The sequence below is a fragment of the Gadus chalcogrammus genome, chromosome 6 (genome assembly GCF_026213295.1).
Source record: "Gadus chalcogrammus isolate NIFS_2021 chromosome 6, NIFS_Gcha_1.0, whole genome shotgun sequence".
NCBI classification, from domain to species: Eukaryota; Metazoa; Chordata; class Actinopteri; order Gadiformes; family Gadidae; genus Gadus; species Gadus chalcogrammus.
The window spans coordinates 6,292,665-6,307,664 of NC_079417.1; the positions used below are offsets into that span (position 1 = coordinate 6,292,665).

The window sequence follows — 15,000 nt, forward strand, 5'->3', positions numbered from 1 at the left end:
AAGAATAGCAAACAATGAGGATATGGGTGACACACCCACCATTGTGTTACAGTGAATCCTGCCTGTTAAGGAGATCTGAAACAGTGACATGATGTTACACACAGACATAGCCGCACACACGCAGCATATAAATTCAGTATTTATATTCAGTGAGTGTTGTGACAGTGTAGTATAAAAAAGACAAGAATATATGCTAGTTGCACACTTATCCAATATAACCTTACACACAAGGGAAAACTATAGCCTACAGAACATTGTTCTTTCCATGTAGTACTGGAAGGTAAGAAGAGGAATCAGAAAACAAGCAAAACAGAAACGTGCAAGGCTAAGGAAAATGAACTAGCTTGGTTGCTAATCTAAATCTGAGTCAGCAATGACACAGGCAGGGACAATTAGCATCACAATCCCCCATAGCCTCTAACGTTCGCACGAAAGTTAGAGTCTAATGTGAGAGCCAATAATATAACCCTTCTGGAGATGACACAACTAAATACAACGCGGCACTGCAGACTAGGGTTTATGTCTTTTTAGAGAAACAATCAGACACCGCCTCTGGTTTGAGACGGAGGAATCTGAGCTCACCTCCTTTTGAATGCCGATGACGTAGAAGGTCTTCCCCTCAAACTTCAGCTTGCTCACATCGGCCCTGGGGGATTACATAAAGGAGGACATAGTTGCGGTCAAAAACAACTTATATATGCAGAATCTATCTTGGATCTTTGCTCCTATTTGGAGGATGAAAAGTTGCATGGATATAATAAAAGCATGCATACCCAGTTCAATTTAACCCAGTTAAAGTCCAAGGCAAAATAATTGACTCAACAAACTAGTAAACAAAACAGGCTTTATCTACTTGAAATTTAGGAAAATGTGTCTTTCCACTAGGTGTTGGTGGCAGGTGGTGACATACTCCCTACGGCTAAGTAAAGCTTGTGCAGAAGACTACGTGATGAAACGGTTACCATTTGAGGAGGTGGATCCTTTTGTTGCCCTGGAAGACCACGAACCCTGTGGCTGTGAACCCAAGGAAGGCGGTGGAGCCTGTGAAGTCCTGTACACGTACACGTACACGCACACACACACACACACACACACACACACACACACACACACACACACACACACACACACACACACACACACAGGCACGCAAACACACACACACACACACACACACACACACACACAGGCACACACACAGACAAACATAATTATATAAATTGAGAGGGAGCACAGGCATGGAATTGTGGGACTCAAGTGGACGCACTGTAGGGGAGCATGTAGTCCATCATTATCTCCATGGTGACTAAAAACCTACGCAAAAAATGACTTATTCCCCACCCAATGTCAATGTGCACAAGAGCGCCAGACACACGTTAGCCAAACCTAATGGATGGATCGTTGGATGACAGTATAATTAGATTAGTGTAATAAGCAGATAATCTCTCTCTCTCTCTCTCTCTCTCTCTCTCTCTCTCTCTCTCTCTCTCTCTCTCTCTCTCTCTCTCTCTCTCTCTCTCTCTCTCTCTCTCTCTCTCTCTCTCTCTCTCTCTCTCTCTCTCTCTCTCTCTCTCTCTCTCTCTCTCTCTCTCTCTCTCTCTCTCTCTCTCTCTCTCTCTCTCTCTCTCTCCCTCCCTCCCTCCTTCATCTCTCTTAGGGCCGGGCGATTTTTTGGGTTTAATTGATTAATTTGCATTTTTGGTTTCCTACGGTTTGGGAAATGGCTGAACTGCAAAACCTTGATTTATACATTTTCTAGACTTTGCAGATTTTTTAAGAGCGAAGACCACGTGAACCCGCTGTTTCAGCTGGGAAAATGCATTTTGTGCGGAGACTTCTAGGAAGGAGGGGGCTTGCTACGACCAAACTGTGTGATACTTTTTCACTAACGTCGTTGTTTATGAGCTTTATAATGAGCGAAGTTGTGTATAAAATGTGCCACACGCACCTTGTTGTTATACTGAGAAGCTTAACCCTCACTAGGACGCAGACATCAAAATAAATCCCTGCCCAGGCGCTCCACACATCAAAACACACACACCGTAGCATTATAGACGGGTGTGTGTGTCCTTAAACGCACCAACCCCGTTCACATCAGTGGTTAAACTGGTGTTTTCGCCTCAAAGCCTGCTCCAGCGTGATGAGCCCAAATTGGGGTTAATTAAGACGCAAATATTTTGGAGTTTTAGTTTGTTTTGGAACAAACTGAAAATAATCTAGGTTTATATGAAGAATTGGCCATTAGTTTGAAAAAAGTGAGATGTATTTGTAGGCCAAATCACCAAACCCTACTGTCTCTCTCTCCCTCCCTCATTCCTGTCTCTCTATTCCTTATTTAGCTCTCTCACTCTCTCTCACCAGCACCTATCTTTCATGAGTGGCTTACAGGTAAGGCTGACATCATTCAAAGCGAATATGAAAAACCCAGGTTTCCTCAAAACCAGAGACGGTGCAGGAATTACAAATGAGTTCCTCAGACGTGGATACACCAGATACAATCCTCTCCTGGGGCCTAAAATAGAACATTCATGATGGGCTTACTAAGTGTCTATATATATATCTCTATATCTCTATATAAACGTCTCTATAGCTGTCTCTCTTTAACTCCCCGAATCTCACGGGGAAAACAACACAACACAAAGATGGCTTTCAAATCACCTCATCCAAGAGACATTATTTACCTAATTAACAATGCAGCATGAGAGTATTAATTTTCAAATCCACATTTGTGAGTATTGCAGTAATATCATAGCAAATAATGCCAAAGTCATGGCGTTACAACATTTAGTTTGCTTGATATTGCTTACTTTATGTTAAGACACATTCTCTCACATTCCTGACTGCTCTTAGCGGCCAGCAGATTGTCAGTCTCTCACGTTCCCGACTGTTCCCAGGGGCCGGTACATTATCACAGTCTCTCACGTTCCCGACTGATGCCAGGGGCCGGTACATCATCACAGTCTCTCACGTTCCCGACTGATGCCAGGGGGCAGTAAATTACACATCTGTATTAATCACCGGCCGCACTTGCATTTGCATTTGAGAAATTAGACATAATTAAGCATATTGCACCGGTTGCAAAGCTTTCATATCAATTTGTACCTCTACTGTGGTACAAAGTTGCATTGCCATTGATCAAAATTTGTCTCTGGTAATATTTATAAGTGCCCTGATGATCTATAGCGACACATGGAAAGCCCCACACTTTGAAAACTCATATCAAAAAATATTTCACACAATATTTTCACGTTTTTGCAACGGAGAGAGTGAAGGAACTCTTATGCTGATTATTTACTATTATTTGTACGAAATGTATGAGAAATAAGGCATTGGATGAATGGATTGTCGGGGGGTTGGGGTACATTTACCTTGCATGGGTGAGGGTCAACCCCGTATGTCTCCAGAGTGTGAGCCCTTTGGACCATGTTGAGCTCAGCTAAGGCCGCTGACTGGCCCCTGAAGGAGAGGAGACAAGTGGAGGTGGGGGAAGTATGAAGGAGAGGAGAGGGAAAGAGAGGAGAGAAGCGTTGAGGAGGTCAGAGAAGGGGGTGAGGAGAGGAGAGGAGAAGGAAAAGGGTGAAGAAAAGAAGATTGGAAAGGAGAGGAGAAAAGAGAATAGAGGAGCGGTGAGGAGAGGAAGAGAGAGGAGGGAAGAGAGGACAGAATGGGCAAGGAAGGAGATAATGTTAATACATTGGCACAGGGGGTTAGCATTGCTGCCAAATTAATTTACATGGCCTCCGCCTTGCAATGTTTTGCATATGTCATAAATGAGCGGGGAGAGGTCAGCCATCTTGTTTAATGTTGCCAAGCTGTAAACAAGTTGTTCAGACCCAAGATCTTTTTCGGCTGGGGGTCCCCCGAACCAGCACCAGACTATTCTGCGCCCCCCATTTACCTTTGTTCAACATCTGAGTGAGGGAATTAGTAAAGGGAGATCCAAACATCATAATGTGTTTGCTGGCTATTTCAAACCGTGTCTTACTTTGGCCAACAATGTTGCACCCGTCTGCCACGCAGACGATTCTCGTGGCAGGCGGATGGTCGATGCTGTTTTCAGGAGACCCGCTGCTGCGAGGATAAGCTGCGTGTGGCTCTGTGCCCTGACTAACAAGGGATGTATCTTTGACCTCATAATCGCCGTATATGTGACGGTCAAAAGAGCTCACAGCAATATTGTTGAGCTACTTTGGAAAACGGGTCAACCGACCGGGTCTTGGGTTGCTGTCCGCAGCGCTGGCTTTGACGGTGGTCTGTCTGGAGTACGGGGCTGTTTGGTGACAGCACTCTGTTTGGATCTGGTTATGTGTTGTGAATGTGTATCTATGCATGATTTATGTAGCCTGTAGCTCTGCTAATCCAAATCCTCCGAAAAAAAATGAAGTATACTATTCAACAACACTATATTATAGAGTACCAGAGCTGGGATTTAAGGGATTCTGGTTAAAAAAAAATAAACTGAGAAAGTCACTTTGAATGACCTTGAAATTGTAGCTTATATTTCTCAAGCTAAAGCCTATTCAATCTTCAACATCCAACTTTTACCTATTAAAACATATGCAAAATGCTTAATATATCGGACTTTGGTGAAAGTGTTTGACATATTTCAACATGAGACAATGGGAATGTATTTGTTGTAAAGTACCTGAGCTCATTCTTGTGTATCTCTATGATCTTCCGCTCCAGTTTCAGGGATTGTTTAGGGAAAAGTTTGAAGTCCCGGATATAATCGGAAGGGTGTTCGTCTGGGTCGTAATCCCCTAGTTCAGCTGGGAAGAAATAAACAGCCCGTCACACTTTGTGAGGCAAATATCAATGTTCAGAAGTATGCTGATATGATGGAGGTACGTAGTTCAATGATCCAAAACCCGCTATATTCACTATAACCTTCTTTCAGACCTTTCCAATGCCTTAGGGACGTACTTAAAATGTATATTTGAAAAATTCTATTAGCCATTAAATGTATTTGTTTCTTCAGATTGTTTGGATATATTGTCTATGTTATATTTTAGATATTTTATTTAAGGATAATCCACAAATACAAAACAAAGGTCACACTGTCTTGTACAAAAGTAGCAGTATATACGATGGTTAACAATGGGATCAATATACATTTAACATGAATTCACTATTTGAATGGAGAAGGATTTTTTCTTTTCCACTTGCAGTGGTATCAGATCAAGTTCTCCTTCAGAGTGGTGCTCAGCACGCATGCTTCATTCAGGTTCAATTAAAGTTGCTGGGGGTTTAATTAGACAATAATCCTCTAGTCCCCATTCTAACGATGTGGAAGAGAAGACCTTGTGATCAGCCAATCGCATGCTGGGGTGGGGGCTCAGCATTGAAGTAGCTCGGCGAATCACATTCTACACTCAGGGGATTTGAGCCAATCAGAAGCACTGAAAGTCACATCATGGATATGGATGATATATACAAATATTTAAATCGGAATATATACTGATATTTAAAAAGTCACTTTCAATCAATAGTTTATAATGTAGGATAATAATGACAAATCCGGGTTGAATTCTTTGTCAATGATTAAAGCTTCAGTTGTTCAAACATTTCGATGTTTTTTGATAAAAAAAGAGAAGAGATAAAGGGATGCTTTGTTGGGAAGGCGCCAGCAGTGCCTTTCTCTGGGTATGAGACCCACGCAGACTACAGAGGACAAGAGGTGACGGCTGGCAGTGAAAAGGAAACTAGTAATGCGGTACAAGGACTCAGCAATGGGATTGTCATACCCACATCAAACAATCCTCGTTAACTATCAACTACCATCCACAATATGAAAGACATACATGAGTTCAGCTCTAAAGTCAAGTTTTTTTTGTAAGATATACGTAGAGAAGCTCTGTGCTAAAATGGACCCATCGTTCATTCCATTTTATAAGCAATTTTCAGGGACAAAATATAGTTTAATAGCACAATGCTTACAATCAAATGTGTCTGTCAGGGCCAGTGCTAATTGGTAGTATGTGAGTATATAAGTGAATAAGAGCCGTTGCTAAATGGTTGTATGTGTGTATATGAGTATCAGTGTACCAGATACAGTGCTAAATAGTAGTATGTGTGCATGACTCCTAGTGTATCAGGGATGCTCCATTGTGTGTATATGAGTGTTAGTGTATCAGGGGAACTCAAAATGGTTGTATGTGTGTGTATGAGTGTTTGTGTATCAGGGATGCTCCTAAATGGTTGTATGTGTGTGTATAAGTGTGAGAATATCGGAGCTGAGCAGTAGTGTGGACTCACCCTGTATGATACAGGCTCCCAAATAGGCAGCATCTGCAAACGGACAGAGGAGACGGCCGTGATAGACGTCTCTCTTTAACTGGAGGTACAGGAGATACCTGGAACACGCACACGCACACACACACACACACACACACACACACACACACACACACACACACACACACACACACACATTGTTTAGAACAAGGTTCTTAACAAAAAGGTATCTTTTGTGACATAGCTGAGTCAAGTTTCACTGTGAGTTTCGAGAAATATCAGAAGTGTCTCCACCCGTCTCCTCGGGCAACTGTGACATTGGTTCTGGGTCTCAGTCGAGAAACAAAAAGTATTACTTTCAGATCGGTGTTGTGTAACTGTGTTTTGGAGACTCTTCGCAGAGGTCGGAGGTCGTTAAGGTTCTAACGGAAAAATTATGATACAGATTGGTTAAAATTATTTAAAAAATCAACTAATTACCTCGTACAGTTGCCCCAGTTTCTTGGTTAAACCCTTGCTAAAATATTAGATTTAGCAAACCATGGAATCACAATCCAAACTGATTTCGCTCTCAGTATATGGTTAATCCATGTGTTTGCGTCCATAAACAGCAGACAAAGTACTGAACCAATGCCCTATTTTTAATTGTATGTTTCCGTTGACATAAACCCTAGCACGGCAAGTGTTTTATTAATATGGAGTCATCCACTGTACCGCGTAGACCGGTTGTTGCTACAGCAACAGCTGCCATGGAGACAAAGTGAACGCAGGCATGCTTTGCTAATGGGTGTCACGTTACCACAGAGAATGTTGACGACAACTGAGAGAAGAAGAAGAAAGGCACAGAGAGAGTATGAGAGAGTAACAGAGAGAGACAGACAGAGAAAGAGCGGGACAAGCAACTGATCAAGGATGCACACACCCACAATTTAAGTAAGCCAGACTCAGGAAGGCACACACACACACACACACACACACACACACACACACACACACACACACACACACACACACACACACACACACACACACACACACACACACACACACACACACACACACACACACACACATTCAAGGGCTACTGTTATGGCTTATTGATTCAACTGGTTGTGAGCTGACCCATGCCTTCTCTAAGCCATGCTTCATGTTGAAAAGCTTGATGCTGTGTCCAGAGAGCTGCTTTGTGGTCCCACATTGCCTCTCCCCTGGAGAAAAACACCATTAAATGCAGAGAAGCTTCCATTTTGAGCTGGTTGTGATGCGAAGCGATAACCCCAGATTAATATTTAGTTTGATAGAATTATAATTTTGCCTGCCCCACTTTGATTTGATAACATTTTGATTTCATTGACTCTCCAGGTTCTCATGCATTAGGCTCCATATCAGAATGCATCATGGGATTATTTGTTGGCGATACGCCATATTGTTATGAGCGTGTGGTACTGTAAAATTCAAAACTAACGTTAATATTCCGTAAACTACACTAATTAAATTGATTTGCCACGTCTCGCATGAGAAGTACCATGGCAGTCTCAAACACAACACAATCCAATGCTCCTATGCTATGAAAATGGAAGCGGTCATTGGCATGGAACGTTGTGATGTACAAGCGATTTCAATTATGATATTAAAAAAAAAACATCGTCAGAGTGATGTTAATGCACATGCATTTGAAATTCTGACGCATCAATTACAAACTGTGAATTTGAGGTTGAATGTTTAAAGAAAGAATTAAGTGTTCATATATTCTTTGACGATGAGTTCGGAAAACTTGAGTCATCCATTCTCAAGTGTTCCAACTTAGCCATTTTATAAAAGAGTCTGGGTCAAACAAAGCAACAAATTGTGCTTTCGGAAGCCCCTAAAAGGGGACCCTAAAAGAAGCTAATGGACGAAGCAGAGCTAAGTGGACTACAAACGACGTCGGCAGAAACCGCTGAAAGCTTCTAGCCCAGGGACTAGGAAGCAGAATAAGAAAGATATCATAAATATAAACACAAACCAGCGGGAGATACTTTATAGACCTTGATCGAGAGGGGGAGGTGGAAGAGGAGAAGAGGGTGGTAAAGAAGAAGAAGAGGAAGAAGACAGGTCTAGCCACAACGGGCTCTTAAAAAACGACTATTATGTGAACCATGGAACTAAACCAGCGGCTCTTCGGGAGCAATTAGGGAATGGTGTATCTTTCACGTGGTCACCTGGGCCCTGGATACAGGCGGAGTCAAGGACCAAATCAGCCTCCCCCCAGATTCTCCATCTGCTTTATCTTGTTAGCTTACTTCTGGACCGATCCATGTTAATAATTTATCACAGAATAATATTTATTCTCCTTCTGAATGTATTTTACTCACATTTACATACAATTTATGACTCATATTGTGTTTGCATGTTTAACTTTTCATTTTATTTGTAGATTTTCCTAATTCTGATATTGTCGTGTAATTGTGCGGCTTTGAATGTCACTCACATTTTCTGTACGGGATTAACAACACGTTTTTTAAATTCACATAAAGTACCGATGAGGAAGGAAAGCAGAAGACAGGAAGTGATGTCAAGAGAACAGGGGAGGCGGTGAGATCGAATGGATGTCTGGAAGAGAGACGAGTGAGGAAGAGACGTAGAGGGAGAGCAACAAGATGGCAGGAGAAGTAAAGGAAGGGAGAGAGACCTGAGAAGACAGGTGGCCTTCAGAGGCAGTAAGAGACAAGACAGAAACCAAGACCAAAAAGATAAAATAGATCTGAGAAAGATAAGGAGGATGGAAGCAGGAACACAAAGTATAGTGTGGGTGATGGGATAGCAGAGGGACTGCCGAGGCATTTTGGCTGAGATGCAAAGTAGATGGAAACCAATTCCCCCGCTGAGTAAGCAATATAATTATGTTTGCGTGGAGAGCACCTGCAGCAGGGAGGCTGGGGAGGAGTGTATCGACTGTAGTGGTTCTCCTGAGCCACTTAACTGGGCCTGAGAGGAGGGCGCTGACGTCTAGTTCAAGCACTTTTGGTTCAGAACAACTACTTGTGCTGTTGTTGATATTATGAAGTTATCTGCTGTCGTAGGAACTGTCTCAAAAGGATTCACATGCCCAGATCTGAGGACCATGACTGTAAACACTTGTTTACCGCAATCACTTTACAAATTCCGGTACCAAATTATATCAAAATAATGGTGATTTTCCTTTTTTAAATGGCAATTAAACGGCAATTAAACAGTACACTGAAATTATGGGGATATCCCCATCTCTGTTAAAACACACAAGTTATACCACCTGCTGTTTCCAATCTACTTCATTCACTCAATTTGAACATATCGTCCATTATCAGGCAACAAACAGCAGGTGTCATTACCTGGTGAGCTCCTCCTTGATCTTCATTGGCTCGTTGGGATAGAACTTGACTCGAAAGCACATCATGTAGGGCTGTTGAGCTGTAGGAACACAGCAGGTACAAGAGTGAGTCATGTGTCAAGTCAATGAGTGAATGCATATATCTGGACTTTGTACGTGCTTAGTTTACTCATTTGATTCAAGCATTAATTAGTTAAATTACACAAACACACACACACACACACACAGGTATACACAGGAACACACAACTACAACGAAAGATGTAAATAAGTGACTTCTTTGCATATAGATAGAAACACAACTGAGGAATCATTTATAATCCATTGAATATCTATTTTGCTTCTCTTCATTTGATCTGCGTCCCAAAGTGTTTGACAAGATGTCCATTTTGTGTGTGTGTGTGTTTGTGTGCGTGTGTGTGTGTGTGTGTGTGTGTGTGTGTGTGTGTGTGTGTGTGTGTTTGTGGGTTGGCATGATAATTGAAATAATACACACAGAAGGGATTTGGGACACGTACTGGAACATACACCAACACACACACATACACACACACACACACACACACACACACACGCACACGCATGCATAAGAAATGTGTGATGAGGCTGCAGGCCTTAGATCAAACAACATAAAATCTAAATCCCCTTCTGGGGTGCCAATATCAAGGTTGTATACTTGAAACTCACACACACACACACACACACACACACACACACACACACACACACACACACACACACACACACACACACACACACACACACACGCACACACGCACACACACACACACACACACACACACACATACTGTCAAAGATAATTTACTTCACACATTGTTTATTTATTTCACATGTTTTAGTAACTAGGTGAGAGACGGATAGACAAACAGACTGACTCACTACATTTTCAAAGAAGACTTGCTACTCGGGAATTCACATATAACCCTTAAAAACGCTGGCAACTGATGGATTTCTGAATTGTTAAGAATTCCAAACCCTAACCCATATACTAACACATATATCGTTGATAGTTACACCATTCCAAATAACTTGACAAGTGTGTCTGTATCGATCATACAGACTTTAACATTTTCCTCTCCACAAAATGCTCTCTGAAAATCTGTTCAACAAGCATCTAATCCCTTTCCCTCCACCAAAAACACAGACAGACAGACACAAATACACACATACACACAAACACACACACACACACACACACACACACATACACACACACACACACATACACACACACACACACACACACACACACACACACACACACACACACACTCAAGACTTGAAACTTTAACTCAGCTATCTGATTTCAACAGCACTTTCTATTAGAAGTCTTTTTCATCTGAGATTCAGAAGAGAACATTTTGCTTCAGAAAGAAGTGCAGTAGAAAATGTTCTAATATTCTTTAAGAGCTTCTCTATACAAACATATACATATTGCATTCCGCCTCTTGCAGACAGACAGACAGAAAGACAGATGGACAGACACACAGAAAAATGATTTTACATATTACATTTAGGTGTTTTTTGCTGACGCTTTTATCCAAAGCGACTTACAACCTATAATTTACACATTCACATCCCAACAGTGGAGTAAACCACGCAGGACAACAGCCAGCTCGTCAGGAGCAGTCAGGGTGAGATGCCTTGCTCAGGGACACCTCGGCACTCAGCTAGGAGGATCCGTGGATTGAACTAGCAACCTTCCGGTTACCAGTCAACCCGCTCTACCCGCTGAGCTACCGCCGCCCCAAAAAAAATCAGACCGACAGACAGACAGGTCCGATATAAGAGACTAGACTATCTTAATCCTGCAGCTGTGAGTGTGGGCCTAGGAAGGAGCGACCGGGACACCGGGGACCAGTTCATGTGTACACACAACGGCTCTGCCTGCAGCCCACCTTAATCCTCTGTGCCCTGTAACCCATCCCCATGATGTACAGCCTCTGGCTCACACAACACAAGGCCATCAGACTGCCACCCACCCACTTCCAGCCACTGGAGAGTAGGGAAATCTTTTTGAAGTCTTCGGAAAACATTGAATGACGGATTGGAGGATGACGAACACACAAGAAGGTCGATGATCACATACACACGTATGCACACACACAAACAACTGCATACATACACACACACACACACAAACACACACACACAAACATATGAACATACAACTGACTACACACACACACATACACAAATAAAACTGCATTTAACACACACACACACACACAAACACATTGAGAAACAAGCCAAGTGATGTAGGCTATCTAAATAATCAGGGACACACAAAGTGACAGAGTAACTGACAAGGGCGCAGCACGTCACGACACCCAAACCCATAAACACACACACACACACACACACACACACACACACACACACACACACACACACACACACGTCACACACACACACACACACACACACACACACACACACACACACACACACACACACTAACGTGAGAATCAACCCGCCACGGGTAAAAGCGACTTGTCAGTATGACTCAAATCTGTTCATCGCTCTTTCTCTCCATCCTCACTCTCCGTTCAATCTCCATCGTCCACCGTCCACTCACTCACTTCTGTTTCTCCTTGTTCCCCCACTCTTTATTCCCCCATAACGTTCTGTCAATAGACTCCAATCTCCTACCAATCTATCATGTGTTTCTGACTCAGCGTTCTCCTGACCACTCTTTAATCTCCATGTTTGTTTTTCCATCTCCCTTCTCCACCTCATTCTCCCTCGCTTTTCATCTTCTTCACCCTCCTCCTCCTCCTCCTTGTCCGCCACTCTTCCTCGTCATCGGTCCATCTGGCCTCTGGCACGGGAGGTGCTGTTCGGGCGGAAGACGCGACTAATAGCGTTTTTTATTAATTCATGTGAAGAGAGAGAGAGAGCGAACACACAGCACAGGCTTTGTAGGAAGAGCTGTGGACCCCCGGGGTTAACCCGGGGACGGAGTAGGAACGTCGCTAGAACCCTGGTCTGGGTTACGACCCATAGTCATACCTCCACACAAAAAACTCTCCCAAAGCAGGGAAGTATAAGGAACGTTGCAGAACAATTGTGTCAGAAAAGCACTATCCTGATTGAAGACATTTTTTAAAATGGTAGGGGGGGTGGGTTTAAGAATGAGGTTGGTTATGGCAGGACTATACCTACTGTCCCCTAGACATTCACACAAGTAAAAAAAAAACTCTGCATTTTAAATAAGTTCAAGTTGTTTGATTTTAGTAAACACTTCTTTGGCTTTAATGTGACTGCTTTGTTGATTATTTATAATAGAAATTATATGAGTGGGGAAAATATCTAAAAAGGTGAAATGTGAGCCTAAGCAGAGCGTATGCATGATTTTAGGAGTGCGGGACAATAACAGTGTAATTGAGACTTACTGGGGGGTATTCCTTCTAATTATAAAACCTGTCTACAATCAGCCAATCAGAATTGGCCCCTCCCTCTGAGAAACCATCCTTGTGGTGTCCGTCAGTAACGTGTGCTGCAGTTTGAATGGTTTTGGTTCATTCTAGTTGCTGTGCCAGTGTGCTTCCACATCCAGCTTAGAGTTCTATTTTTTTACTGCATCTGCTCTTTCTCAAGTTATCCATGAGTGGTGGACACGCACCACACACACAAACAACTGCACACACACAGCCTCAACTAAGTGACAGTATAAAGAATATTCACATGTACACACACACACAACACACACACACAAACATACTCACAAACACACGCTGAACCTCAAACAAGTGACAGAAAAATGAATATTTACCCTTCATCTGTCTCACCACAGGCTTGCTGGGATCCAACCAGTGCTGAGGGAGTGACAAACAGAGTAGCTTTTAGGACATGCTTACAGTGTGTATGAAGGTCTATGAGTGTTCACTTTATAAATATTACAACATAAAGATTTCATCAAAAATCAAAGAGCTAAGTTCCAGTGAGATTGGCGTCTCGGCCTTAAGATCGTACCTATGTAAAGTGTGCATGCAGAAATCCACTAGCAGTCTCTGTTGCTATGGCAACACCAATTTCGAAGTGGTATACGTGTGTGTGTGTGTGTGTGCGTGTGCGTGTGTGTGTGTGTGTACGTGCAAGCATGCGTGTGTGTATCTGTGTGTGTGTGTGTGTGTGTGTGTGTGTGTGTGTGTGTGTGTGTGTGTGTGTGTGTGTGTGTGTGTATGTGTGTGTGTGTGTGTGTGTGTGTGTGTGTGTGCGTGCGTGCGTGCGTGCGTGTGTGCGTGTGTGTGCGTGAATTGTGCATTGTGCAGTGTGCATGTGTGCCCTTACCCTCTGCTTCTCAGGATCCACATATCGGATGCCAAAGTAGTCTTTCTCCAGGAGGTTGTAGTGGTTGCACACATGGTCCAGGAGGTACTGTCCCTTAGTGTCCCTCTGGGGGGACAGAGAAGCACACCGCTCACGTTCAGAACCCAGAGCAAAAGGTTTAATAATGTGACACTGTAAACCGTACATTAACAGTGGAGTATTAGCAACACTCTTGACTCTCAAGGACTCCATTCATACAGAGAATACATTCCTGAAACATTTTATTGCTCTTTGTGCTCTTGACTGGGCCAGCTGGTAACAGGCTGATCTACCCATCACACTGCTGGAAGGGCACCCCAGGTATAATGTCAATTTTGGAGTCGATTTTTTTAAACGGCTTCTTGTGGCTGATCAATGCCAAACCTGGTGAGAAAATAGCAGCCCTTTAACATGCATCACATGACTAAGGACTACATGCTTCCCCGAGATAAAGTAGATCCATACTGGGGAGTGGGGTAAAAGCACCGCTGGAAAGGGTGCTTGAACACATTTGTCTATGTGAATTAAGCCATTTAAATACCAATGAGGCATCTAAAAACATGCAAACCACTGAAAGACATATGCGCCATTCAAATACAATAAGCCATTTCACTGCCTTAGAAACTGGTGGCTGGGAGGACAGCACTGGAGCACTGGTGACTCAACGGCACCATTGACTCAAACGCTACAGATATGTGCTATAGATATGTTGGTGCTGCGCCCTAGGGTTGATTTGCTATTCCGCATGTTGCCATTGGGGCGCTTCACCGCTTGCTATGCGAACCCCCCCTTTGGTTCTATTTGGAGGACATAAACAAGGCCCGATTGACAGACGAAGATCAATAAGAATTCAGCTTTTTAGAACTGCTCCACAATCAATGCATGGAAGTGGACACACAAGCACACTTACATACATACTGTACATCCACACACACACACACACACACACACACACACACACACACACACACACACACACACACACACACACACACACACACACACACACACACACACACACACACACACACACACAAACACACCAACATTTGCAGCATTAAACAGAGCATAGGCCATAGAAGGAAA

General features: G+C 43.0%; 1 protein-coding gene across 1 annotated transcript in view; it reads right to left on the reverse strand.

Annotated features, from left to right (window-relative positions):
* Positions 1-15,000, reverse strand: part of frmd3 (FERM domain containing 3) — a 44,391-nt gene that overhangs the window by 20,295 nt on the left and 9,096 nt on the right. Inside the window, exons 2-9 of the mRNA XM_056592980.1 lie at positions 13,897-14,001; positions 13,379-13,421; positions 9,585-9,663; positions 6,256-6,353; positions 4,646-4,769; positions 3,369-3,456; positions 963-1,051; positions 583-646 (exon numbers count right to left, since the gene is read on the reverse strand). Of these exons, the coding sequence (XP_056448955.1) occupies positions 583-646; positions 963-1,051; positions 3,369-3,456; positions 4,646-4,769; positions 6,256-6,353; positions 9,585-9,663; positions 13,379-13,421; positions 13,897-14,001 (690 nt within the window). The remainder of the gene's footprint in view (positions 1-582; positions 647-962; positions 1,052-3,368; positions 3,457-4,645; positions 4,770-6,255; positions 6,354-9,584; positions 9,664-13,378; positions 13,422-13,896; positions 14,002-15,000) is intronic.